The sequence below is a fragment of the Pocillopora verrucosa genome, chromosome 4 (assembly GCF_036669915.1).
Source record: "Pocillopora verrucosa isolate sample1 chromosome 4, ASM3666991v2, whole genome shotgun sequence".
In the NCBI taxonomy this organism is placed as follows: Eukaryota; Metazoa; Cnidaria; class Anthozoa; order Scleractinia; family Pocilloporidae; genus Pocillopora; species Pocillopora verrucosa.
Window position 1 is genome coordinate 22,572,742 of NC_089315.1, and position 27,753 is coordinate 22,600,494.

At 38.7% G+C, this 27,753-nt stretch overlaps 2 protein-coding genes across 5 annotated transcripts in view; one reads left to right on the plus strand and one right to left on the minus strand.

Annotated features, from left to right (window-relative positions):
- LOC131778800 (uncharacterized) overlaps nt 1-16,635 on the plus strand; it is a 41,345-nt gene extending 24,710 nt beyond the window's left edge. The window contains exons 1-23 of one of the 2 annotated variants that reach the window (XM_059095259.2): nt 96-289; nt 1,145-1,236; nt 2,098-2,141; nt 2,470-2,542; nt 2,839-2,946; nt 3,695-3,929; nt 4,040-4,157; nt 4,655-4,784; nt 5,880-5,981; nt 6,153-6,203; nt 7,137-7,199; nt 7,728-7,821; nt 8,175-8,200; nt 8,668-10,116; nt 10,832-12,629; nt 13,497-13,646; nt 13,979-14,096; nt 14,416-14,545; nt 14,659-14,757; nt 14,959-15,003; nt 15,347-15,403; nt 15,503-15,570; nt 16,396-16,635. In XM_059095259.2, the coding sequence (XP_058951242.2) occupies nt 199-289; nt 1,145-1,236; nt 2,098-2,141; nt 2,470-2,542; nt 2,839-2,946; nt 3,695-3,929; nt 4,040-4,157; nt 4,655-4,784; nt 5,880-5,981; nt 6,153-6,203; nt 7,137-7,199; nt 7,728-7,821; nt 8,175-8,200; nt 8,668-10,116; nt 10,832-12,629; nt 13,497-13,646; nt 13,979-14,096; nt 14,416-14,545; nt 14,659-14,757; nt 14,959-15,003; nt 15,347-15,403; nt 15,503-15,547 (5,118 nt within the window). In that variant the 5' untranslated portion in view covers nt 96-198 and the 3' untranslated portion in view covers nt 15,548-15,570; nt 16,396-16,635. Of the gene's footprint in view, nt 1-95; nt 290-1,144; nt 1,237-2,097; nt 2,142-2,469; nt 2,543-2,838; nt 2,947-3,694; nt 3,930-4,039; nt 4,158-4,654; nt 4,785-5,879; nt 5,982-6,152; nt 6,204-7,136; nt 7,200-7,727; nt 7,822-8,174; nt 8,201-8,667; nt 10,117-10,831; nt 12,630-13,496; nt 13,647-13,978; nt 14,097-14,415; nt 14,546-14,658; nt 14,758-14,958; nt 15,004-15,346; nt 15,404-15,502; nt 15,571-16,395 lie in introns of those variants that run through there. The other variant, XM_066164768.1, reaches the window with a different exon arrangement.
- Nucleotides 16,636-17,791: 1,156 nt separating this feature from the next.
- Nucleotides 17,792-27,753, minus strand: part of LOC131778726 (protocadherin gamma-A7-like) — a 56,111-nt gene continuing 46,149 nt past the window's right edge. Inside the window, exons 4-16 of one of the 3 annotated variants that reach the window (XM_066164773.1) lie at nt 27,430-27,748; nt 27,015-27,073; nt 25,887-26,516; nt 25,292-25,526; nt 24,644-24,927; nt 24,106-24,331; nt 23,723-23,811; nt 23,118-23,262; nt 22,401-22,505; nt 21,936-21,970; nt 21,792-21,842; nt 19,971-20,024; nt 19,108-19,241 (exon numbers count right to left, since the gene is read on the minus strand). In XM_066164773.1, the coding sequence (XP_066020870.1) occupies nt 19,987-20,024; nt 21,792-21,842; nt 21,936-21,970; nt 22,401-22,505; nt 23,118-23,262; nt 23,723-23,811; nt 24,106-24,331; nt 24,644-24,927; nt 25,292-25,526; nt 25,887-26,516; nt 27,015-27,073; nt 27,430-27,748 (2,216 nt within the window). In that variant the 3' untranslated portion in view covers nt 19,108-19,241; nt 19,971-19,986. Of the gene's footprint in view, nt 19,242-19,970; nt 20,025-21,688; nt 21,843-21,935; nt 21,971-22,400; nt 22,506-23,117; nt 23,263-23,722; nt 23,812-24,105; nt 24,332-24,643; nt 24,928-25,291; nt 25,527-25,886; nt 26,517-27,014; nt 27,074-27,429; nt 27,749-27,753 lie in introns of all 3 variants that reach the window. The other 2 variants (XM_066164771.1, XM_066164772.1) reach the window with 2 other exon arrangements.

Sequence of the window (27,753 nt, forward strand, 5' to 3'; positions counted from 1 at the left end):
AAAAAACGCCGCGAGACTTCGAAGCATGCGTAACAAGGAAGAACAGTAATCACCAGTAACGGTTCTCCATTGGGTTGTCAGTGAGACTAGCGCGAATTCTCGTATGCAAGTTATTTTCGTGACAGCAGTTGCGTTTTATTTCTTGAGGAAACGCTAAAGAAGTCACATAAACTAGCTTCTTGAGAGAAGTTGGCGGCCATGGCCGCTGCGAGCTTGTCGCTTATTGCGCCTTTGTGCTATAATCATCCCGAGAAGCGAGCGGATTTCAAGTGTTTTGATTGCAAATATGGTGAGTTCTCTCCTAAAATTCCTTTCTGTAAGCACATTGGAAAGATTTGTTTTCCACTAGAGTTCTATGTACCTGTATCAATGCAAACAAAGCGTGTAAACATGTTATGGTGTAGAAAACACATGGCACGTGATTTGCGCCCGGGTAAAGATTATAATGACAGTAGTACTAACGAGTACAATGTTAAGAGGGATAAAAAAACAAAAACAAATAAACAAAGAAAAAAAAATTGACAATAAAATTAGACTTATTACTTAACATCTTCGCGCTTAGAAATTAAGCTTCAACATTAGTAAAGAATTAGACTGAACCAATATGCATGAAAGATGTAAGCCTTCTGGGTAACTTACCATGACACTGTACCTGAATGCGAGTGAATAAGGTCAACAGACTAACTCTTTGTTACTGTCGCTCAACGTTTTGCATCATCTTTTAACTGACAAGGTTTCAGCTTCAAATGTAGATGTATGATCTTGTTTTACAGCCAAATTACTCTCTGGATTTTGTAATTCTTTAGAGACACATGCTCAGGTCAACACTTATCTCATGGTTTTTAAATCTGAATGGCTTGTTGACAGAAAACCTTTAGAAAAGTAATATCCAGAATCTGTGGTTGCTGTTCTGGGATATGAGTTTTGCCATCTAAGCATATATTAAATCCAGTTAACCTGGTCCTTTAGGTTGTAAACAATTGAAAGGCTGATTGAAGCAGGATTAGCTAGTGCCAACATGGATTTAGTAGAGTACTAGTGTTACTATATATTTTGTACCTCTGTTCAGGATAAATGTGAAATCAGGAGACACGGTTTTAATGATAGCTAAATGTGTGTGAAATATGTGTTTTTTATCTTACAGAGAGTATTATCTGTCTGTGTCCTCAATGTAATATTCAAGTGCACAGCCTGGATGTTTTCAAGGCACACAGATATGAACAGATAGAAGTCATGGTAAGGCATCTAAATTTTTATTACAGTAATACAGTCAAACCTGTATCAAGTTCCTCAGCATTAAGCATTTTTTTTTGCTAAGTTCTGACATTTTCACCTCTATTAACCCTTTAACCCCTAGGAGTGTCTAGCATCTAATTTCTCCTTACAATATCACCCTTGAATCAGACTTTAAGGTCATGAGAATAGAGGAAATGATCACCAACTGAAGCAGCTCTTGATTATTATACAAATTCTCTTTGTCAGCACCTCAGGAAATGTTTAGTGAATAGTATGGAGAGTATGGATACTGATGTTAGGGGGTAAAGGGTTAAGTGGTTGTGGTTACCCTCGACTGAGTCCCAATGGCATGTTTGTATTGTCTTCTACTTGTATTGAGCTGACACTTAAAGCTGGACCACTTGAATAAAATTAAGAGTAATCTCTCAGCTGAAACATATTCCAATTTAATCTCTATGAATCAATTTTAGATCTTTGAGTTTAAAGTCCTCAATGCATTACAGAATATCTGTCTTTTTTGGACCTATAGGACAATTGTTAGGCATGAACATCATGCAAGTAATTTGTAGGTTGACTTGTATTAAGTGGTCACTTTGCCAATCCCCATGCAGGGCTAGAAATAAAATGTAGGTTTTGTCTGGTCAACTCCTTGGATGGCTGGACATTTTGTCTGGTTGTTCACATAAAGAGGAAGTAATTCTAAGCTGAGTTCTGGTTTTAAAAACAACAGAATGAGTTAGGGTAAGGTATCACTTTTCCTGAATTAAGTTTGAGGCTGCATGTACAAAAAAAGCATGGTAATAGGCTTTGCATATACTATTACAATCAAAGAAATGAAAGATGGGTATAATTCTTCCTTAGCGGAAACAACGACGATTGTCTCAAGATGTCCAAGACATCGAAAAGTATGTATATTATTTTGTCCCCACAAAGGCTGTAGGCTCAGCAGTGTATAGAAAATCTTGTTTTGATTATTTTGATATATTCATGAAATACTGGAATTTCTTTTTTTGAAAAGTAAACATGCCATTTGTATATTGATATGAAAAGATTTTTCATGTATGTTGTCATGGTAATTGGGTTTATCAATATAGTATTGTACTTCAAGAAGGGTTTACTTTTATTGTTGCGAACATCTCTTAGGTTTGAATCAATTTTTTTTTTTTAGAGAAAAGCATTTTTTTGTCTTGCAAAGATGGAGAACTTTTCTGTTTCATGACATTTTTCAACCAGGTTACTTGAGGTGGAGAATGAATTGCTTCAGAGTGTGCTTACAAGGTTAAAGTACACAGAAGAAGAAGAGAAGGTATAATTTTATTTGTCTCTTAACAGAGTGACTGCCAGTGACGCAAGACTTGTTTTACAACTAGGTAGTTTGTCTAATATATTATTGTTTACAAACAGAAACAAAAAAATCCTCAATGATCTCACTCAAAAACTACCTCAGCGACCCCCATTTTTACAAACAAGCTGTGATTAGCATAAATTATTAGTATTTATCTTCCTCCCAGGTTTTGAAAAGATATGTACTTATGGTTTATGGCTTCCTTAGATTAATGAAAAATTTAGGTGGCTCTGGACTGTAATTAATTTTGCTCGCAGGAAACCTTAAGCCAGTTGGTGCAAATGCAATCAGCTACCAAAAAGAGAGTTGCTGAAATAAGAGGTTGTGCAGGAGCAGTTGAAAAAGCCTTTCAGTATCTGGCAAAGGTAATACAACTTTCATTTTGATTGCACTCTCTGCAAGATTTGCAATTGAATATACATGTTAAGGTAGATCTTTGTTAAGCATGTAATTACAGTAAGTCAAAAATGATCTGGTGAATGTATTTTTGGCTGGGAAGAAAAGCTTGCAAATAAATTTGAGAGCTGATAGGTTGTAGTAGTAGATAGCTTTTATTGAGAATATTAATCTCTATTAAATAAATTTGAATAGGCTAGACTGGATACAGGCAGGTTACACATATTAGGTCTTTTCCTTAAGATTGAGCAATTTGTTCAGCATACAAGTCATAGGACTTAGATGGAGCCAATGGCTATGCATCATGTATTTTATTTGCAAAATTATTTTAGTACATTACCAATTAGGTATCTGTGCGTGTTGTTAGCAATCAAGCAAGCAAGTAATAAGTTTATTTCTAGCTTTTTAAGAAAATTTTGTTTCCTTCCCACCCACAACATTGACAGTTTTTTATTGTCTCTATATTTCATTAGTGTTACTTTGTAATTTATTCCTGATCACTGAACCATTATGTAACTGTCCAATACCTTTGATGTAATTGTCTAGTGCTTTATGTATGCAGGATATGTACATTTGATAAACTGTCTGATCCTATAACAAGCCTCTATCTGCTGTAGTGCTTAGGTTTATTTATTTTTTGCTCTGTGGTGTTATTCACTTGGGAGTGCATTATCAAGTCTATTTTTGTCCAAATTTGTATATTTTAATTTTTTTTAGGTGTCCAGCATGCTAATACAGTGTAGTACTCAAGATGAAAGAAGTAGCAGCAAACTTAATCAAGCTGTAGCAGGTGCTGATGCTGATGCAGCAGTGCCTAAGGAGCAACCAGACAGCTCTGAGTCAAATTCTCCCCATCAGCCAACTCCTATCCCTGCACAGGAGACACCACTTGGCAGTGAAAAACAAGATGTGCCTGAAGAACCTAAAGTTCAACTCAGTAAGGAGATGGAAGGTACAGTTGACTCTTCAATGTTTTATTATTGTTATTTTCAAATTATCCGAGAGAGAGACTTAATCAAGAGATAATGGAATAATTTTATATATGTTATTAATTTTTTGAAGGCAAAGATGTTTTCCCAGTCAGCATAATTGGATCATTGGCCAGAAATGGATCTTTTTGGATTTCCAAGACAGGAGAACCAGCAATGGAAACGAGGAAGGAGACTGCAATGGCCATAAAGTATGACTACTTCTTTTACCCTTTGACTGCCAAGAGTGACTAACATCTAATTTCTCCTAACAATATTAATCCTGAATCAAGCAACAAGGTCATGAGAGCAAAGGAAATGATCACAACTGAAGAAGCACTTGACTGTTAAACATATTCTCCTTGCCAGTACCTCGAACACTGTTTAGATGTAAAGAGTTATTTCCTGAACTCCTAATTCTACTAGATGGATCTTAAGTAGCCTCTTTCTTGGCTTTAATTTCAGCCCTAGATTCTCAATCAAACTGCAAGGGATATCTGGAGAAAATCATTATGGTTGAGAAATATATGTCCTCATACTCACAATTGTCAACTGGAGCAATAAGAGGAAAAACTAGAATACTGTTTCAGTTTTCCACAGTCACATGTACATGTAGATACTCTATAAAATATATTTTGTTTTGTGTATTTAAGGAGCATTGGTCTTTGCTAGTATTATTCATGATAAGGAGCTTTTGTTTTTCTTCTAGTAATTATTTTAAAAAGCATGGGTTTGGAAACCCTGTAGTACCAAAAGAAGGTTTATTCTGTGCAGCTCTGAACAGGCAAAGCAAGGAGTTCTGTCGTACCAGGGTTGAAAGTGTATCTTCCCCTGAAAAGGTTAGAGTATTACACTATATATCGTTCAAATGTGGACATATTGTACACTGTACATATGTAGTTCCCAAGATTTTATCTATAGCCTTTGTTTATCACACAACTGAGTGCTTAAGTTGGGCATATGATAGGTGCCATGTGCCAGGAAATGTTTGTGGGTTTTAGTGTTCGGTGCAGTTTTATGGATTTACTTGATCTGCAAAAGTAAGTTCCAAAAGAAAAAAATATGCCATCATAAAATTATTTACAAATTTACCATCTACAGTCCAATGGAAAAACCCCAGGAGAGTTGGCCTTTTTTCCATTTTATTTTTGTTGTGAAAGTCCTCATATGAAGTATGGTACCCTTTACTAGAATTTACTAACATGTTTGTAATGTCTACAGTTAGTATCAGTTCACCAAAATAAATGATAAAAGTTGAACATGCTACCTTTCCAAAGTAGGAAATGCTCTGCCTCTTGAACAAAAATCACACAAATAAGTTCTGTGCAGAAGTTTTGGTCATCTCATGCAACAACAATTTATTCTTTCAAAACACAAAAAAATTGCCAATTTGCAGGATGATATATTATTATGCAATACATATCTATATATTTTTGCACAGTTTTCTTCTTCTCGAGGAATACACAATGTGTCACTGTTGGATTGTGATTAATGTTACTCGGTAGATATACTTTACATGATGATGTCCAATAGACTTGAATTACAGCACTGCATCTTATTGATGTTATGTTAATTTGCTGGCATGGCCAGCTCAAATTCTTCCCCATGTTGCACAGTCCACACACCAAGCTGCAGCTGTTTTAAGTCACCTCAGAGAATAGAGCAAAAAAATTAGTGACTAAATTGGATTTTGATTTACTGGTGACCAATTTATGAAACTATTACATGACCCATTACTAATCACAATTTCCCATTGGGAGATCAGATAATCCAAATGATTCTGGTGTCTTTAAATGCTTGGAGTGGACTGCTTGTAGCAATTGAATTGAAAATCTGTTGAATCATGGTGACTTGAGTCATTTTCCAATTTAAAGCTTACTTTGAAAGTTACTTAGCAATATATTGAACATACATTTTGTTTATTGCTTTTTTAGTGCAAGATCCGATTCCTTGATTATGGATTTGTTGAGGAATGTGCACCTTCAGTTCTTTGTGAACTTTCTTGTGAATTGGATGATAAATTTATCCTGTATCAGGTAAGGTCTGATGCTTTACAGGTATATTGGTGGACACATTTTAGATGAGTCTTTATTGCTCAAGTGAAGTAACAATTTACCAGTACATGTAAATTCTGTTTTGAGCAACTCAGCCTTCAGAAGACAGAACTAACCTACATGATTTTGTTTGTTTGTTTTCCTTCTTGTCAGGCATTTCAAGCTTCTCTTTTTTCAGATTTGGATACCCAATTGCCATATGAGGTAATGAGTATTTTTTGTTAACCCTTTAACTCCCTTTAGTGACCAAGACAGAATTTCTCCTTAAATTATCCATGCAATATCAACCAGTTAGTGATGAGAATAAAGAAAGAGATCAATTTGGGGATAATTGATTGATCCAATACTAAATTTTCTGAACTAATGTTACAAGAAATGTATGGTTGACAGTAAGGAGAATTACAAATTTGATCTGGGAGTTGAAGGGTTAACAATGTAGGCATCGACTTTAAGTTGGGCATGTAAGCCACACTGGCAATTAAGCCTCTTAGGGAGATCAGTGACATAGGCAGATAAGCCACACCCTGAGTTTAGCAAGTCTAATTTTGGAGGGAAAAAATTTTGAAAAAAGGAAGGAAATCATGAGGGGTTTCCTGAGAAAGTTGCTTTTTTTAGGTTGCTTCTCAATAATGTGGAAAATATATATAATACTTTGAATCTTTACCTATAACTTAAGCAGCTGTAATAGGATGGACATCATATGTACTGACATACTCTTTTGTTTAATCTTAATCTGGTACTGTTTAACCAGTATTTTTTTTCATTCCTGTCAGATTTTCAATTTAGTTTTACACAAAACTACAGGAGATCTTTAGTTTGTCTGTTGGTTTGTTTGTGGCTTAGTAGCCAGAGGTTTGATTAGGAGAAGGGATAAGGTTTGCTTTATAAATTAACTTCTCAGCAACTGTATCTTTCCATCCAAGTTGGTCATCATGTTGTGTTCTTGTGCAGTGTTCTCTAGGAGTGCTCCACCAGGAGTTGAAACGGGTACCAAAAAACTTCCAGGGGAACTTGGAGAATTCCTTGGAAGCTTCCTCCAAAGGAAAAGCCCTCTATCTAGAGAGAGATGGAAAATTACCTCTAAAGGCTACAGCAGCTAGGGGCCAGATTTAACCTTTTTTAATTTTTTATTTGCAGGCAAAGTGGTGCTTCAAAGATCTGACCTTCAACAGAGAATTGATGGCAGCAGTTCAAGGCCAGGTAAGTACTTTTCACTGCAGGAAATATTGTTAAGAATTTTATCATTAAATTTTTTTCCATTTTCCATTGTCACCAGGACAAAGACTGATTCACAAACAATTCATTTCTGGCAATTGTTTTTAAATTAAGCTTAGTCAAATTGATTGCAGCATGAAAAAAAGGCATAGTTTTATTCATGCTACTCTTTGCCAGTGTAAACTCCACCGTTTTTCTCTTCAGGAAATACATTCTGGAAGCATCGTATGGCTTTTGGCCTTTGAATGTGAATAACTCATTGTGTAGCACTTCTTAAGGACAAGGGCATGTCAGTAATATCTGTCCTCAGCATTCATTTTTCAGAAGGGTAGTGTGTAAAGCTTCCATTAAAAGCTAGAGGCCAGTATGAACTTCTGGGCAGCCTACCATCTTTGGGTGGCTACTTTCACCTCAGTTTACTCTACATTTAATATACATGTAATTGCTGGTGAAATATCTAGCACAATTACTTACAGGTTGTATCTTTGTTCATTCATTTTTATTATTCAACAGGTCACTGATAAGAATGGCACTGTGATCTATCATGTGTTGTTGTCTACTTGTGGGGACAATTCTGTGTGTATCAACAGCAAAGTGGCTCAATTAGGTTTGTTAGGATAGATTTTCTGCTTCTCTAAAATGAATTAAAAGGTTATGTAAGTTTCCCTGACCATGCAAAAGGGTCTTTAACTTCGTCTCTCAGAGCACCCTGACACTCTCATAAGTAAAACAGCAGTTTGAAAAATCAGTTCTGTGATACAAGAGGGTTTTAAGTTTATGCTCCTTGAAATAAATTGTTGAGGAAATTTATCAAAAACTTTAGCAAGATCCAACTAGGAAAGAATAAAGGAGGTACTGTTCCTAAATAAACCTTGCATGGCAACTCCTCAAATGTAAGTGTAGTAATTCTATTTTACTAGAGTTTGAAGTGTAGTTTTTTGGTTGTATTCATCATTTTAGTGGATGAGCAAAAGCTTGCAGTAGAGGTGAGAGTATAAACACATGCATGTGCATTGAATTTTCCCACATAATGTCAACAAATAGAAGATAGTATAAGTACAATTTTGTTTTATTTACTTTATATTACTATTACAGTTTTATTACCTCCAGTTAGTAATGCAGACTGTCAACTTTGTTCCTTTCCCTGGGAATTGAGAGGTTCACCATGATAGAGTGGTAAACAGTCTCAAACATGCCAATTAAAGGCTGCTTTACCTTTTTTTTTTTTTTTTTTTTTTTTTTTTAAAATTAACTATGAGATTAAATAAATTTAGACAGACAATCAAAAAGTACTTATATGCAAATTAGTGGAATTGGTTTTTTTCCATTGACCCACTTTTCATGCCTATGTAGTCCTGGTAATTGTTCATTTGTATGAAGGCAGAGCTCTTACAAGAATTGTGTATCAGCGGTAGATTTGATGGCTCGTTTGTAATTGATTGTCTTGCTTCAGAACCGTCCTGTTCAGCCAAGAGAAGCAAAGGCAGATGCCGAAGCACCTGTAGTTCAAATCAATCCCAATATAGCACAGACTGCAGACAGTGGGGCAGCATGCAATGCTGCTCAAGAGATGGACAATGAACATGCTGTGTCCGTTGTAGGGACAATGGCAAAGATAGTCAGTGAGGACAGTGTTTCTGATGAGAATGCCACCTGTAAAGACAAAATTACGGTTGATGCCAAGATCACTAATAGCAAAAAGGAAGGCAGGCAAGCACTTCGTCCGGAAGCTGAGGAGTTTGTCCCTCTATCCCCAGAAAGGGTTAAAGTGTCAGACAAGTTATCTGCTCAGCCTGCATCTAAACAAGCCAGAATCCCTGGTATACTGCACCTTCCTGCGCAAGATTCATTTTCCAAAGCGTTGTTTGCGCCTGAGAGTAAGGTCGACAATGTACCTAGTTCTGGGCTCCAAGCCAAAGATGTGCCTGTGTATGACCATCAAGAGAATCAGATGTTAGGGCTCAAGGATGTAGCTGAAAACGTTGCAGGTTTTGAAAGCCAAAATGTCCTTACTCCTGAACACTCAGTCAAGGAAATTTCTCCCTCTGAGGGCGCAGCTACAAAGTTACAGACCTTTGAGCATCAGGTCAGCGATGTGCCTGCTTCTGTGCTTGTGGTCAATAAAGCATCTGTCTCAAGGCATCTGGAAGAAGGAGGCACTAAAGTGTTTCCAATCGAGCATTATCGCAACACAGTGCCAGATAACCACTTACCTGTTGGCGGTGTTGATGTGGCAATGTACAACTACATCTTGAACAAATGCTCTGTGAATATGATTGGCATGGAGGAACTAACATATGCTCGTTTTGTAATGATCAAATCAGACCCCAGGCGAATCATCGAAGCCATGAAGTTTGATGTTTGGTGTTCGAATATGAAAACCAACAGAAGCTTAAATATTGCCTTCAACAGTGTGAGAAATGGAGGCGGCAGGGGTTCAGTGTTCCTCCTGTTTGCAGGACATAAATTCGTCAACTTCTGCGGTTTGGCTGAAATGTTAACGTCTGTTGACCCGACACAGAGCTGTCCTATGCTTAATGAGCCATTTAAATTTGGTGGAAAGATGATTGGGAGATGCGACATTAGGTGGATATATGCAAACAACCTTCAATTTAAGGATATAAAGTTTAAACCTGAAAGTCGTTTCTCTGTCAGATATCTCATGGATGCTGCAGACGGCTTGGAAATTGCTAATGATGTGGGACGGAGCATTGTGAAGGCTTATGAAAGTATCACTTACTTCAACTCTATTTTGCAACATGCTATCAAAACTCACCAGTCATACTTAGATGATCAAAAAGAGAAACAGCCAAGGAGTGATACTGAGCTGCCTTGGTGGAGAGTTACCAGAGAAGAGTTGAGCGATGATTCACCAGCATCTCAAGAAGACTGGGACCAAGAAGTAAGTACATACATGTACTTAAACATGAGTGGCTTGCACTGCCTAAAGTGCTCAAAACGCTGGAAAAGGGACAACATGTTTGGCTAGGATGATGTTTCTTTTATTTGGACCGACTTACAAATCGTTGTTTATTTTGTCCGGTTCACTTATTTCTTGAGACTTTCATGTAGTTTAGCCTCTTTGACCCTATGGACATGCATGTACAAGCAGCGAACTAGATGTCGTAGGATAATAAGAATCTGTAACTTAATGCTCTTTACCTCTTTAATAATGCCATTACACAAACTCAGACTACTTACTCGCACAAATGAGTAGAATACGGACATTCTCTAACTTCGGGATCATCAAAAGTCGAGTGCTTCTCTCTCAAGTGACAAACTGTCATCATAAAATGTCTGTCTAGTTTTTTTTTCACATGTTTACTTTTTTTCCCAAATGCAAAATGGACTATCAAAAGAACAAGACTGTATAGAATGGTACCAGCCTTGAATAAATTTTTGTTGGGAATTGAACTTATAGTAACAAATTTCTGTGATAATTTACAAGGTCTTGTTTTTATTAACTTGTTTTCCGTTGTACTGTCTAACTCACCACAAGCACCCATAGTTCGGTAGTAGGGATTGGTAATGCCGAGAAAACTGGTTTGATTCCAAACACTTAGAGTTTTTGTTTGTGTCATTATAGACTAAGGCTCATTATTGTACTTTCTTATCAGATTGAAGACAGCCTGAAAACTTCTGAAAGGTCAGGTACTGATAAAGACAAAACAGATGCATCTGCTGAGTTTCACAGCGGTGGCTGTGAAAACTTATCTATCGATGCCACACATATCAGTGATGATGGACTTAGTCATGCTCTTGACAGTCACCAGGGTGCTGATCAAATCGAAATTGGGAAGGACGCCATCTCTACTGATAAGGAACCTGATGGCAGTATTAAAAATAAAGACATTGCAGTGGCCAATGATCTAACCTCTCAGCCCTTGAAAAGTGAAAAGGAAATTCCCACGGAAAACAGGGACTCGTTAAGTAAAAACAACAATCGTGCTCACTTTAGATCCAGTGTCAAGAATCGTTCCTCTTCCGAGAAAAGTCTTGCTGAGGAAACGGCTGAAGTTCCCGGTGACCCAACTGATTGGGCAAGTAAAACGCCTTCCAAGGCAAGTCTTGAGGAAGCAGAAACTGTCCCGTCCAATGATGGAAGTGACTGGGAGACTAGAACGCCTTCCAAAACGAGTCTTAAAGGAGCGGAAACTGTCCCGTCTAATGATGGAAGTGACTGGGAGACTAGAACGCCTTCCAAAACAAGTCTTGAAGAAGGGGAAACTGTCCCATCCCATGATGGAAGTGACTGGGAAATTGGAACGCCTTCCAAAACAAGTCTTAAAGGAGCGGAAACTGTCCCGTCTAGTGATGGAAGTGACTGGGAGACTAGAACGCCTTCCAAAACAAGTCTTGAAGAAGGGGAAACTGTCCCATCCCATGATGGAAGTGACTGGGAAATTGGAACGCCTTCCAAAACAAGTCTTAAAGGAGCGGAAACTGTCCCGTCTAATGATGGAAGTGACTGGGAGACTACAACGCCTTCCAAAACAAGTCTTGAAGAAGGGGAAACTGTCCCGTCTAATGATGGAAGTGACTGGGAGACTACAACGCCTTCCAAAACAAGTCTTAAAGAAGCTGAAACTGTCCCGTCTAATGATGGAAGTGACTGGGAGACTAGAACGCCTTCCAAAACAAGTCTTGAAGAAGTGAAAACTGTCTCGTCTAATGATGGAAGTGACTGGGAGACTAGAACGCCTTCCAAAACAAGTCTTGAAGAAGTGAAAACTGTCCCGTCGAATGATGGAAGTGATTGGGAGACTAGAACGCCTTCCAAAACAAGTCTCATAGAAGGTAAAACTGTTCTTTCCAATGATGGGAGTGATTGGGAGGTTAGAAAACCCTCCGAAACAAGTCTTGAGAGGAGTGTAGGGGGACCAAACAGTACGTCAAGTTCTCTTTCCAAGACTTGCGTTGAAACCGAAACAGCAGTTAAGTCCTCTGCTATACGTTCTCTGGAAACATCACCCATGACAGGTGAAAGAGTTAATACATTGGCACCACCAAGTGCCACAAGTGACTTGGAAACAGGAATTCTTGATAAGACTCTTCCCCAAGAACAAACAGGAGTTGTGCCATCTATGTCCAGAACAAGTCTTGACGAAGAATCAGCATCTCAGTTCGCAGGTGGGAGTGACTGGGAGACTGGCACTCCTTCTAAAACAAGTCTTGTTGAAGGAACTGCGGTCGGGCCCTCTGGCGGGAGTGACTGGGAAACTGGAACACCCTCCAAAACAAGTCTTGACATAGACTCATTAGCCCAGCCGCCGCCCTTTAGCGAAGGCAATGAAGAGACTCATTTCAAAAACAGCCTTAAGGACGAAATGGCAGAGTACCCCGGTGGTTCAAGTGATCTGGAACCTGGAGGACCCACCAATTCGATGCTGATTCAGACAACCTCTGCGGCTAATGGTGAGAAGAGTTTTTTAATGATATCAATTTCTTTTGTTTCAAGAATGAAATTAATTCTAGGAAATGCAGTGCGTTCAGTTCGTTATGTTCCTTTGGGCTCGTGTGGTGAAGGGTTATCCATTGCTTCAAGAACGGTTTGTGGAGTGTACCACAGAGTTTTGATGTTAACCATGATGTCGTAATTCATGTATGCTTTACGGGCCTTCTTTCTTAATCTCAATTACTCACTCACAGCTGACGACGATAATGGGTAGTGTACTGACAGTGCTCTACCCACAAAAAAAATTACATCACACGAGCTTCTTGCGCACAAGCTTCAACAATATTTGAAGCAACTAGAGATATGATCATTAGTCGTGGAAGGTGATGAGCGATGCGTCAAACAAACGTTTTTACATTTCCTTTCTAAAATTTTTCTTTTTAAATGTGTTGGATCTCATTTCGTAGTCACAGCCTTGTGGTTTTTTAAAATGAATTTTTAAATTTTATAACAAATATCTTTCAAATAGGTTATTCGCTCTCGATTTCTGTCGTGTTCTAGGAATCGAGAGCTATTAATCTAATCTAAACCTAAGCGTTCTTCTTAACAAAACGGGAGAGTGTCATATCTTTATTTTGTTTTACACCTGCACACATTGTTAGGCTACTCAATATGTATCACGGAATAGGTAAAGAGTTGCGTAGCCTTCTAAATTGAAGTAATAGTGATAAAACGCTAAAACTGTATATCATTTCCTTTTCTGCCTTTTTTTGCATCATTGCTGTCAAGCTGCACGCTTGAGGCATATGTCGCCTTCACCGGCAACACGGTAATTGGTATTAAATAAATGTAACTCTGCATCAATAATTAGTTTGTTACTGTCGCAGGCAGGTCAGATGACGCACCAGGCATTGCAGGAATGACTGATAGCGACTCGTGTCTAGAAGTGGCCTCAGGGTGCTTGTTGTCACCAGAACTACTGTCTCAAGAGAGCTCAGAGGAATTAGTGATATCTGATTACGTACCCCTTGAGATAGGTTTGGCAGTCACAGCCTTGTAACTTTTTACATGAGTTTTAAAATTTTAAACAGGCCTGAGAGTACCACTCTTGTCGTAAACATAGGCGTATGGGCATCTTCGGACCGAGGAAGGAGGGGTGGGGGGGGGGGGATGGTTGTGAGAGTTTGGCATGGTTGTGAGAGTTTGGCAAATACCTCAATACCCGAGAAAGTGTTATACGTGGAAAGCCCATCAAAGAAGCTCATAGGATTGATCTGTGCCACTTTTCAATGCGAAACGATTGCATCTGAATTAGGAAAAAAAGAATTGTTTCCTAGATATATGTTTATACGTTTTGTCTTTATTGTAGGAAAAGAACATTCTATTATAGTTCAAGAGAACTTGACAGACAGTGGCACTTTTTGGGCTAAAGTTACTCGGGCAAGGAAGGAGGAAGATGCCTTCGTGGATGCCATGGTGCGCATGGGGTAAGCATTTTCCGTGCTAGGGTTTTTCAAACGCGTCCATGCAGTTCTGTGTTTTGTTCCGTGTCTCAGGGAGTAGCGTCTTTCCTATTTCCCAAGCCTTCTTCGGACGCCCATGCGAAAATGAGTCCAAAGGAATGACGGAGCACCACGCGAAATGCGCGCAGCATTATTCACGAAAGATATGTTGGGTCTTAAGTAGATGATTCCCCTTTCAATAGAGGTTTATGTGGAGGAGTCAGTCTCCTGGCTTCCTCGTCTCTTGATCGAGTTCGTTTAGCAGCGAAAGAGTGTTATTAATGAAGCACCTATTTTCTGACAGGACCCACATAGAAGCCAGAAACAAAACCCTTGATCCAAGTGAGATATTTATATACAAGCAGTGTGCCGTGAAGGGCCGAGATGGATACTGGTACCGAGCTCTTGTAGAGAAAACTCTGGACAAGGGGAAGGTAAATTGGTTTTCCTGTTTAAGTCTTGATTTGTAACGGACAATTTGAATAGCTGCAAGTTGAGAAAAAATAATAATTTTCTAGAAAATTACCCATTTATTTGTTATCTTCAGATTTGCGTTCGACTTCTGGACATTGGTGATGTGTGGGAAGTGAATCAAAGAGCACTGAGGGTGCTTGATGATAAGTTTTACACGTCTCCTCCTGCACAGGTCAGTCATGGACATGTTGCATATTTGTTTTGTTAGAGCAAATATGAAGGGGCTGTGTTGACAAGATACGGTGTGCAATTTACTCAAATTGGAAACTGCACACAAAAATATATTTAGAATTAATTTACTAAATTTATACAAAAAAATACCTAGAATTAATATACTAAATAACCGTTTCGTTTTTTCTTACATCCACTGAAGGCTTTTGAGTGCTGCATAGTGTATTCGAATTCTGCTAACAAGAAGGTACGAGACATTTTGTGTTGTTTAACGTTTTGTAAAGGTAGCTAGGTGAGTAGCGGTACATGGGGCAACGTTAAATTACTGAAAATCTTAAAAGGCTTTTGTTGTCAGAAGATGACGCTCTTAGTTCTCTTATTGCTCGTTCGTAATAGAACTGACCTGCATCGCCACTCCGTAGATCTGTTATTTTCGGCTTCATTCGAATGCATTCGGCTAGACAAGTTGTATTCGGCTGTTGTCGGCTGCGTTCGGGGCTATTGGTGTGTCCCAAATCGGCTGTTTTCGGCTACTTCGTCTTCTAACTAGGTGATGATGTGGCCATTGAGCTGTTTTCATTTCTTTTTAGGAAAAGAGTCGAATCGCCAAACTCGTGAGAAGAAACAAAAAGCTCCGAGTTTTGGTGGTAAGTGTCGTTTTCGTGTTGTGGTATTTCCGTCTGTTGGTTTTATAAAACCAAATTCTGAATATGAAAACCTTACTCCTTTTTTTTCTCTTTGAGCAGAAAGGTTACAGTGCGGGTACTGTTGAAGTTCAAATTCTGTCGTAAACAAGATGATTCTTATTTATCAGGTATGTTTATGAAGCAATTCATTTTTTTCTCTTTTGAACTTTTGAGGGTTCAGAATAGAGTGCTTTTAAATTAGATGTCGTCAAACCGAAACCAAAGTAATCACAACGACTAAACTAATCGCAAGTAGCGGGGAGCCAAGGGTACAAACAAGAAACTGACTTGAGCTCGAGAAAACGCAGATCGCAGGTAGCTAGAAGCCAAGGAAAATTCTTAGTACGAGCAAAAAAACTGTCTTGAGGGCGAGAAAACGCAGATCGCAGGTAGCTGGGAGCCAAGGGGAACTCTTAGTACGAACAAGAAACTGTCTTGAGCGCGAGGAAACGCAGATCGCAGGTAGCCAGAAGCCAACGAAAACTCTTAGTACGAGCAAGAAACTGCCCTGAGCGCGAGAAAACGCGAGGGGTGATTTCATGGTTGGTTTGAATTTGATTCTGGTGACCCGTATTTGCTTATTGTATCCTAAAATAACGCATAAGCCATTACAAAATAATTTGGTTTTTATCGACTTAGCCCATCGCCAGAGAGAATGAGGATGGTCTAACGATCGGAATGTCGACTTTAAAAACTCTTTACGGTGGCCTATTTACATGATCAACTCTGTTGCTAAAACCAAATTGTTTTGTAATATCCTCCAGAGACGTAGCACCACAGTTTCTTTAGAGTCATTCTTCCTTTATACACTAGCTATTAGCTGAGGCGAAAACCGCCTCCCAGCTCCGTAAATTCAGCTAATGTCTCTTGGTTTTCTTAAAACGTTTGTTGCCCGAGCGTTCTTAATATATTCAGCTCCATTGACAATGGTGTTTGTTTTTTTTCCCTTTCAGATTATTTTATTGAACTTTGATGTCCCGAACTGTCGTGGTTCTTTTTGTCTTGGATATATATCTAATGTTCATGCAAATGTTGATGAATACTTTTATACGCTCTCAGAACTTTCTTTAGATTTCTTACTTGCGAGATGACAGATTTACCAATAGACATTCTTTTTGGTACTTAATATATACTTTGATGTTTTGCCAAGTTATTTATTGTAACGATTGTAAATAATAAAGCTGCTTTCGTTTTTTCAGTTTATCTTTACTGCGTATGTTGTTGTTCATGTCACCTAAGGAACACTAACGTTCATGAATTGTGCTGTCTGGAATAAACCATCTCCAAAGTTGGCAACATCCTTGGGTCATGTAGGACTTATTCATGTAGTTTTAATAGATCAGAGCACAGATTGTGCTCAGTGCGAATACTTCAAACTCAATGAACCTACTAGCTACTGGGCTGCATGACTAGGAAGCTTTAACCTGGTAAATAATTATCGGAAAAACTTGAATGTGTGCCATGACGATTTACTGAGACTTACTTTAACCAGCGTCTTCTTTGGTATCACATTGTCTTCAGCCAGGAGCTTTGCGTTGCTTAGGGTTAAGACAGCGTCGAGGTGGGTACAGGTGAAGTTAAAATGTTAGGACACGAACGTTCTCTCTTACTTCGTTTTACTTTGAAATCTCTCTAAGGATACTTATCGCATTTTCTGTTTTGTTGAAACACGAAAAAACGTAACCATGGTCAAAGAGAAACCAAATAAAGTCACCAACAATGCAGTTTTTATTTCTTCCTCAAGTCAGCTGATCTGGCTAATTTATTATTTTCTTTAAATTAATTTGGTTCAATTCAATTGTCTCGCAAAGCTTAAATCTGCAATAAGTTTAATTTTTTTGGTAACATGCGCAAAGTACGCCTAACTGATAATATTCTGTAGCTACAGTGATAAAAAACTTGATCACAAATGAACCAGTGTAGTCTTGTGAAGAGCAAAGAGGTTCTGTAGGGGCTACCATTGACATAGTTGTTACACGCGTTAGTTAACACAAGTGTCTGTATATTATAGGAATGAGGCAAGCCGTGGGACATAGTTAAGCCAATAAACTACAGAGTTTTCGCTCTAGCTGTCAGAGAATGACAATTTGCGCGAAGCAGGAAGCTTCGCCTCACGGTAATTCTTAATTTCACGACCATGTTGCTTCTACAACAATTTTTTTTTACCTCAAACATATTGCAAACCAATCATTTCCTTATTTACAATCGACTGAGCGCGATTACTTTGTTACTACGAATACGTTACTATGGTCCAACAATGGTTGTAAGACCCCATAAATTGTTAGAAATGTTAAGGAAATCTAACCACTACTTACAGTATTGAATTACCCAGAAAACAAGCAAGAGAAATGAACGTACTTATTCTTGATGTGAAACCAAACATCACTTCCAGACTTACAAGAAAAATATATAACGGCCAACAGGGAGAGATGCGAATCGAATTACGGCAGATTTAGAATTACCCGAGATAAACCTTTCTTTGTTTGTCAACTGTTGTATTCGCTCTCATGCGTTCCCAAGGAAAAACATTTTCCATAAACTTGAGGAAACTGTAAGTTGTACTGAGAGACTAGAAAAAAACAACAATTGGACGAAATATAATATAATTGTAAAAGGTTAATCAGAAAACTTAAGAATTTTAAACCAGACAGTGGAGTATGGAAAGGCAATGAAAATTTCGCCACTCGGTCCTTGTTAATAAGGAGGAAATCTTAAAATGATCCATACAAGATTATCATATTTATGTAATATATATATATTTATACTATACAGCTAGGACAACTTTCCTAGGAAATAATTTCATCTGAACTAGATAACTTCTTTTAAACATTCCAACTGGAAAGATAAATCTCAGCATTTTAGCTTTTTACCCACATATTTAGTTTTGTTTTTGCAAAAGAGCACTTTTGAGTAAAGTTTCTTAACATTAGGGCAGATCCTTGTGTTGAAGCAATACATTCGGACGGTTAGACCCGCTTAAATTTACGTGACCTGTTTAGACGCGGGAAAATGCCTGACTAAGTCACGGTCAGTTTAGTTGCTTTTTGATTGGTCAAAAAGTCAATGCAGTAAAGGAGAACCAGCAGAACCCACACAATTTTGGATTAATTTTGACACTATTTAAAACTCGCTCTAGTAACAGTAATATTACGTTTTTAAAATTATATTGTGTCTAATAAGTGCTCATAATCTTAATAACTTATTTTTACCCTTGAGTTTGTTTTTTAAAGCAAATTTGAATACCCTCATAGTTTATGTCTTTAGTTTAGAGTCGCCTGATTGTGTGAAATAACGTGTCAATTCCTTTGAATTGCCGAAAATTCCTCCTAACAATGACTGTCTTGACGAAAAGAACAACGAAAGACACATTTTGACAATGCCTTTACGAGCTAAGTTTTGGCTCCGTTTTAAAGCGAAGCTTGCTGAAAAACCAGCGTGGTCAAGTACAGCTTAATTCCGAAATTCCTTTCGATGAAAATTAAGCTTATGATTGAGATTTTACATAATGCTTCGTTTTTAAAAACAGAACCAAACTTCATCTTAAAACTGTGTTATGTCGTAAACTTGACTTGTGATGTACACTCTGGATCAGACAAGTGTCCCACTCTGATTTTGTCCGGCAAGTGTCAGTTTGATGACAGGCTATTGTACGATCACGTGACTGTCTCCTGCACACAGTAAATTTTCACGTGGTCACACGATGCACACGACGAGGACTCCACGGAGTTAAAGTAATTTTTTAATCTCACTTCCTGTAATGTTGGACGTCTTCTACTCTGTAATGGCCTTGTACTTTCATCTGTAAAACGCAAACAACATTTATTAGCAAGTAATTTGGAGGGTTCATTTCTCGATCCTTAATTTTACTCAGTAACACCTGAATGTTGTGATTACATCTTGTTGTTATAGCCAGAGAAGTTTTTATTGAGAACTTTGATTTCAGGATCTTCTTATTGCAGTGAGTTATTAATCAATGTTTTAAGCTCAACGACCCTAATTACTTGTACTTTTAAAGCGCTTTTCGATTGAGTGTCGTAATTCAACAACAAAACTTATCACGATGTCCAATTAGAAGAAAGAAAAATACCATAAACAGCCAATTAGATCTTGAAGTGAAAACAATCATTCTGCCCAAAGCGCGGGAAAACGTGGGTGACCTAGTTGTGATTGGTTTTAGTTTGCATTTGATTGGTTGAGAGAGTGACGCGATTTTTCTGGACCAATCACTGAATGACGTAAAGCAAAAAGAAAGCAACGCCGAATTAATTTCGACACTCAATTGAAAATTGCTCTGATAAATCGAATCACTTTAGTTATGTTCTAGGGTTTTTAGGTCATTAGTCAACAGGGTCATAGTTTACAGGGTTTCACTATGGATTTGGGATATCTCGTAGGTAGGTTTTATCGGTTGAAATTCAGTTTTTAATACTTCAGTCAAATTGTAACAATTTAGTATTTGCAGTTGAGTAATGGTTACTATTAGGGTTAGTAATTATAAAGGATTAGGGAAAGCGAGGTATTTACCTACCTACGAGGCATGCCATTTAGTGACAACCCCTCAGTAAGTGCACGAAGGAATCGTCTATCAAAAAAGCGTTTACAAATTGACATTTATTTCTGATGAATACTGGTAGTTTGTAAGATTCTTTCTGTCTTATCTCTGTAAGCAGTTTACAAAATGATTTTAATAAGCAAAAGATACCTTTTAAATCCCTTACGACTTTAAACTTTGGACAACATAGAAGTTAAATTTAGAAATAATAATAATAATAAGTTTAGAGGTTAAGGCTATGGCAAATGCTTAAGAGAATTGTGATGGTGGTTTCAACGAGAGGGTGTCTTATTTCATGATTCAAATGCAGTTTATTTTACTAAAGAATACCAATCCATCTTTAAATCGAAATTGAGAGGGCTTTAACTTATTTAATGATCAACTGGCTGCCCTTTACTATGCACGAGGAACTTAAATGAAGGAAATAATTGAGTATTTTTTACACGAATAGCGACAATTTTCAAAATTTACGTATTTGCTTTCATGAGGGGAGTGGCTTTGCGTAGTTCATGTGAAGACTTAGAGTATGCTACAGATATGTTAGGAGTCAACGTGTAAGGTCGGTATTGGTGAAAGTGAACCCGCGAGTTGCTAAATGGAACAATGGGTTGGATGAAGTGCGGACTAATGATTCGTTCTCGAACTTGCAATTCAAATTTCAGCTGGAGTGTTCAGAGAGAAACTAGGTACATGTAGTCAAAAGCTTCCAGAACAAGAAGTGGCCTGAGTTATACTTTAGGAACCATGTTGAATTGTGGCTAATGCAAGGGTTGGTTTTACTGTGGCACCAAGAAAATCAATGGAGAGAAGCAAAAGGTAGAAATTGAAGGACTGACCTATCTAAACGGGTCGTCCTTGCATCCTACATAGTCCTTTAGGTGGTGTCTGCCGGAAGAAGAAGAAAACAAGATTCGAAAGAGATGAAGCAAGATTGGTTCGGTGCAAAGGACAGGTTAAGAGAAAGACATCAAGACTGGATTGTTAGAACCCTTCTGAATAACCATTGTAAGATTCTATGTGACGCAGTATCAACCGGTGTTGTTAAGATTGCATTGGGAGAGCTAGCCGGACGAAAATGAATCAGTAACGGACTAAGGCCAGTGTTTGCTTTTTTAAGTTAGCACCCTCGGGTGTTAGCACATCAATAGTTGAGATGATATAAGGTTTCAGTAGTTTGTGAAGGATATAGCTAAGATGAAGATACAAACTCAGTAGCTGTGGCTTTTCTTTTGTAAATCGGTGTCCTGAATTGAAAGTTCATGCGCGCCAGCATGCCTTCTCAAGGAAGGAAAATAATGGTAAAAAACAACGGTGAACAAAGATAAAGGAAAGGAACTATGGCGCTAACACAGTTTTTACAGAAGATTGAAAGAACAAAAATAGAAAGGAAGGAAGAGAATAGAAGGTAAACGAAAAGATAAGAGGAGAAAATTGGTGGAAAGAAGAGTTGAGACTACAGGAGCCAAGCCAGAAAAGTAGATAGAAAGATAAGGAGAAGGAAAGGAAAGAACATAAAAGAGGGAGAGAGAAGAGGATTGCAGGACACTGACCTTTGGGGATCCTGCAGTATGAAAGACAGATAGATATTGCTTTCTAAGAAGTTCCAGACGAGCATGCCCTGAAAGACCACAACAAGATGGAGCGACAAATTAACAGGCTCGAGAAAGAAGCAAAGAAGTGTGCGAGGGGGTTACCTCGGGGAAAGATTCCGCGATTCTCCCTAAAACTCAAAGGTAAAGTACGTTGGCTTGATGTTTTCTCTTGGTGTAGGCTCGGAGTTGCTCGAAGGACACGTACCTAGTGCGGAGTCTGGGGATGAACCTTCGTCTTCGTCCCGATGACTAAACTCTGAAATAGAAAGGAAAGAAGATCAGACCTTAATGCAAGCATGTGACGCCTTTGGAAATTATGGAACGCAACAAAAGTGTTTTTGTCACATACCTGAGCCCTTGTCGAGATTGACAGCAACCATTTTCCTTGAATAAAAGAGAAAGAGCATGCATAAGTGTAAAGGAAAGGTATATAGTAAACATGTTGTCATGATTGGTCACGATATGTTTGTTGATGCTAAACGAAAAGATCTCTTATTGGAAAGTACACAACATCCGTATTTTGCATAAAGGAAACATTAGCTTATTATTGTTGTTGTTGTTGTTTTTTAATATTTTAATTCTAAGCTCTTTTTGGTGTCGTCAATCAAATTATATCTGGATCGTTTTTAAAAGACGGAAAGCTATGAAACGAAGCAGCCAGTTCTAATCCCTTTGTGAATGAAGTGATCTGGCATGAAGTTAACAGTTAGTGTTTATCATGGTTTGATGGAAAGACCATGCGAGTGATCCGTGATCCAGCATATGACATGCATTTCTTTCTTCTCCGATTGTACTTGTGGTAGGTGATACTCACTTTGCGGGTCCTGGGGTTTTGATCTTTTCAACTGGTGAGTTTGGCTCCTGGAACCGTGGATTACTCATTGGAAATGAAATACGCTTCTTCTTTTCTTCATGAATCCTAAAAATAAATTTTTGTTTTAAGTGCACGTCTGAATTCAGGAACACGTAATTTTTTTGTCGGAGTGGTGTTGGTGGTTGAGAGCTTGACAGAAACATGAGGAGTTTACAAGGACAGAATCTGGCTGCTCGTATCAGTTACAAGGTTCTTACTCCAAACGGTTTTTCATTCACACGATCACATGCAAACTGAATTGGTTTTCTCAGTATGTTCGTTCTTTCTTACCCCTCAATCGGAGAATTCGAAACAAAAACATTTTGTACGAAAATTTCCAATTAATTTTCAACTGATGACAAACTCTAACAGCCGCTTAAGTGATCAATTATTTAATTGACCAATACCTGACCTGTTGACTGCGTGAATGCCCTCCATTGTGTACATTCTAAGATTTGTTTGACATTATAACGAGGAAAAGGGAATGAAAAATGTAGCAGAAGAGAAATCACTCCTTAAGAGACGTCGAGTGCTACGACACTAGATCTGTTAGAACTTATAAGGCCACAATAGTTTTCGCTCTGTAGAGCTGTTGCACAACTATGATGTATATACTATTTCGTGGGAGGGATGGAGCCTCATGGTTAAAATTCAAACAAACATGAGAATGTTACTGACCTCTTTCTATCCAATTTTAATCGATAAAAACCCCTCAGAAAGGCTAAAATGATGACTAACACCAAAGCAGTGCCGACACTGTATACAACCGCATCATAATTCTTTCTCACTTCCTTTTGATACGCTGGCTTCGGTTGTGGTAATGCTAAATAAAAACCAATTTGACTCCATTTATCATGATACTGTCGTTAGCTGTTTAATGGCAGAATTGGACTGTAAATTATAGATGGGTCAAAAAAGTCTCTTTTTTTTAACTGGCGATTTCGTAAGTTTAGGGTTTAAAATTATGAATCTCAATTATGGAAATGCGTTTTAACGGCTGGGGTCTCACACAGTGCCTTGATGGAATCAGGATATTTCATCATCACACATTACTACCTTTTCATACCAGATCGAGAGGGGAGAGTCACGTGCTTTGTTTGCCTTCCCCCCTTTAGATACGCCTTGATGTCAAGTACATTATGTCATGCATTAAAATTTGGTTAAGTTTTCTATCGCATATCTGTGTTGAAATAAGAAAGAAAATTCTTTCTAGAAACTCATCAGCCTTTACCTCGTACTTTCCAGACGGAGATGTTTATCGTTCGATAGCATATTTTTCATACCTGTAAAGTGTGGGTTTGAGAAATCGCTGTCCTTATATTTACAGTCCTCAAAAGGTCCGGTGGACTTCAAGTAGGCGCGCAACTGAAATCTAGAAGTGCGACAACAGAATGTTTACGATCACGGTGTTTTGTAATGAGTGGTTTTCACGAAGACACAAGCTTAACCGCTTTGGCACACAAATAAAATCCAGAAAAGAGCTCTTCATCCACTTGTATCGGGACGAATTAAAATTTGAAGGGTTGGCTTTCTATCTTAGAGGAAAGTAGTGGGAACCTGGCGGAAAGATGCCCTTAACCAAGATTCTGATGTTATAATAAAAATAACATGAAAGAAGTTCTTCTTCAAGATCAATATTAATAAAGACAAAAGTATGGAATGTTACCTGTATTTCTTGCCTGGTCCTAACGGTCCGTTACAGAAATCTTTATCTCCCCGTCTGTTTTCACAATTTTTGTCCACGCCAATTTCCACCTCAAGCGGTCTAGATTTTTCGATAGACGGTGTGGACGGTATCACTTTGGTAATGTACCGATTTAATGCCTGGTCTTCCTCTGCGGATTGGCTCACTTTATACCACGTGAGTGGTTCTCTTTCACTGATTTCATCATCTAAAATAGAATTTTCCTGAGTGAGTAAATTATGGATTGGTGGGTTCTGAGAGTAAAGAACTGGTGTTACTGACCCAAGTAAGCTCTGCCAACTCAGCGAAACGAAACACAAAGGGTACCTCACACCAATTTCTCCTTCGGTTTCAATTGTACGAATGTAAACTGGTTAAGCCCTCGGTGATTGACTAAGCAACCTCTGATCACAGGCAGTGGCCCCTTCGTTTGTTGTGAGCTGAATTGAGGAGAATCGGGAATTCGAACAGGACAGATCACTTGGTGACGCGAATTAACGGAGAAAGATAAAGTACTTACACTCGCTGTTGTCGTCGACATATTCTTGAACTATGATGCCGTATTTAGCGATGTTGCTTCGTGCCATGTCCTTCAAGTCAAAGCGAATTGTCATGGTCGTGTCCGTTGTTTCGATTAAAATGAGAGGGGACCGGAGTGGAAGGAATACCAGTACAGAGAGTCGAGCCTGCCGTTTGGCCTTCAGCGGAGGTTTGCCGTAATCTGACACTGACACTGTTATGTTAAACAGACGAAGATTCTGCGATTTTAAATTTTTTCTTTCGCTCGTCGAAACAGCTCCACTCCTATTGTGAGAAAAATAAACACTTGTTAACAAATAGAAACAAAATCGATATCGTAAACTGTCCCGGTAAGGCATGGATCCCGCTAAGAACGTCAAGCTTGAGGAGAGCGTTTTTCGGTAACAGAAAATGACTCAGAGTGAGTTTAACTTTTCCCTCTTAGGTTTGTGTAAATAGTAGTCACCCACAACATTGCATCTCAGGTCTTCCCTTTCTCACCATGGTCCAATTTTTCAAACCGCTTTGTGTCGCTCGGCCATGGAACACTAACAGTTGTAGTGAAAGGATCGAAGCTATAACCGTCTTTTTAAACCCGATGGAAACATTGTCAAACCGTGTTTAAACTCTTCTAGACAGTGACACTCACTTTTGGTCTATACGAAAATAGCTGTAACTGCCGCTGACTATAAAGTATTCCAGCTCAGCATTTTTCCCAGAGTCCTTATCGAATGCTGCGACCTGGGCGACCACAGTCTTAGGCTCTGGTGTCTCTGTTAAAAGTTTTTTGTAACGTTGTTCATAGAACACAGGTCTGTTGTCATTCTCGTCTTTCACCAAGATTCGAACGAGAACGGTGTCGACAGGGTTTGCTGTTCTGGAGTCTAAAAAATCAGAGAAAGTTTGTTTCTGGAGTTGTTAAAGAGAAAATTAAGATTAATCAAAGGTTACTCAATAAAAAGGTGATTTTTTGAAATAAAGTAATACAATTCAAAGAAACTGCAGCCTTTGAGAGGTTTGGTTGCTCCCACCCGGGGACCAAGTCGATTTAAGCTGGCTGACTACAACCTTTGACACACCGTATGGTGGCGATTATCGTGCGCAAAGTAAGAGGAGTAAAACAACAGGGAGTCACTCTATTGAAGGTTATACCTTGTATCTAAAAGAAGGGCGACGAGCTAAGTCAGGGCAATGCACATGAAATAGAGAAGAGAATGCAGCCTTGTGAACGTGTATCGACTTACCTGTAGCTCCGACGTAAAACGTATACCTATTCCGATCTTCAAAGTCTAGAGGTTTCAGTAGTTTAATAACACCTGTTTGAGAAAAAACCTTGAAGTGGTCATCAATTTCTGGGTCGCGAATCTCGGACAGGAAGTAATTTACTTTACTTGCGGGATTACATCTGCCATTTTTAACAGTCACACGCAGAATATTTGATCCTATGGGAATACTTTCGTTGACATCTGCCAAGTAGATAGCTTTTGGAAATGCCAGTTTTTTCGTGCATGGAGGGTGAATGGAGCGACGAACTTTCAAGTAGATGAACGTTGGCCTGGAGATCAGAAAGGGTACTCCGTGATCCATGGCAAAGATAGTCAAGTTGTAGAAATCTGACGCCTGGGTTGTTAGCCTCTGTTGTAGCTTTAAAACGCCATTATTATCGTCTAGTTCAAACGTGCCGTTAGAGTTTCCGTGGTCTATCCTGTAGTGTATTTGGCCATTTGTTCCAGAGTCGGCATCCGTCGCAGTTACTCGAAGTATTTCCGAATCCACCGTGGCGTTTTCGCTGATGACTTCTTGGTACGAGTCAAGAACAAAGCGAGGTGCGTTGTCATTGACATCCAATACACGAACGACGACGTCGGACTTGTCTGTAATATGAATAAGAGCTAAGCTATTAATTTTATCAAATGAGAAAAGTTGAGGAGGATCTCGGTGGGGGAGAGGGGGAGAGGGGAGTCACATGATTTATAGGGAAAACGCAGGGGGGGGGAGATCAGTCGTCGCCAACAGAGTATAAGAGGGGGGACTATAGAAAAATGACTGCCAATTAACTGCGAATGAAGAAGGGGATCATAAGAATATTACAGAGCCTTATGGGGGGGATCATAAGAATATTACAGAGCCTTATGGGGGGGATCATAAGAATATTACAGAGCCTTATGGGGGGGATCATAAGAATATTACAGAGCCTTATGGGATATCAGGTAAATTTCATCGGACACAACCAAAAACCTCCGACCCACCCTCAGGCGATAAATTGTGACCGGTCGCTGAGAGATGGGAACTAGATAACACATTTAAGGAATTTATTAAAAAGATTATAGGCAGTTCTTACAAAGGAAAATTTAATTTTAACCAAAATTTACCAGATTCATAGCGGCCACTTTCGTCTCGTCTCTCCATGTCCTTTGCAAATATTGCCAATCTAACGAGAAAGAAAAGGAACCATATAAGGAATAAGGATAATTTGTAAGTCTCGTCAACTGCACTACAACGTGTGTATTTATGACGTAATCACTGGTGGACCCTACTGAACAATTTTCTTTTGAGTTATAATCAAGTTTTGATGCAAGGTGTGCTCTGATTGGTCAAGGCACTCGGCTACACTCTCTTTTGTTGTAAAACATACAGAAAATGGTAACGCACTCAGGAAGAAATGTAAGACACTGGAATATTTCCCTTGTTTCTTCCAACACTTATTTCGTGTTCTAATCGTTTCCTGGGTGTTTACAAAAGATCAGTGCACAGTTGAGGCTTCTTTATTCGATAAATGATAGTCACCTGTATTCTTTGACTTTCTCGTAATCCATGGCTACCTGCGTTGTTATTAGCCCTGTGTGTTTACCGATCTTAAAATAACGATTACCATCTGCATTTCCAATAGAGTAAACAACACGTTTGGACTTCCTGTCCAGTCTTTGCTCTTCGAGCTTCTCGCGTTTCACCCCCGAGACGGCGCGAACAGCAAGAATCGTAGCACCGATGGGCGTGTTCTCTGCTATAGTCACGTGATACCTCTCCAGATCAAACTTTACTTTGTGTTTCTTTATCTCCTCGATCGTGATATATACTTTTGCTACATCCACTGATCGTTTTGGAGGCGTC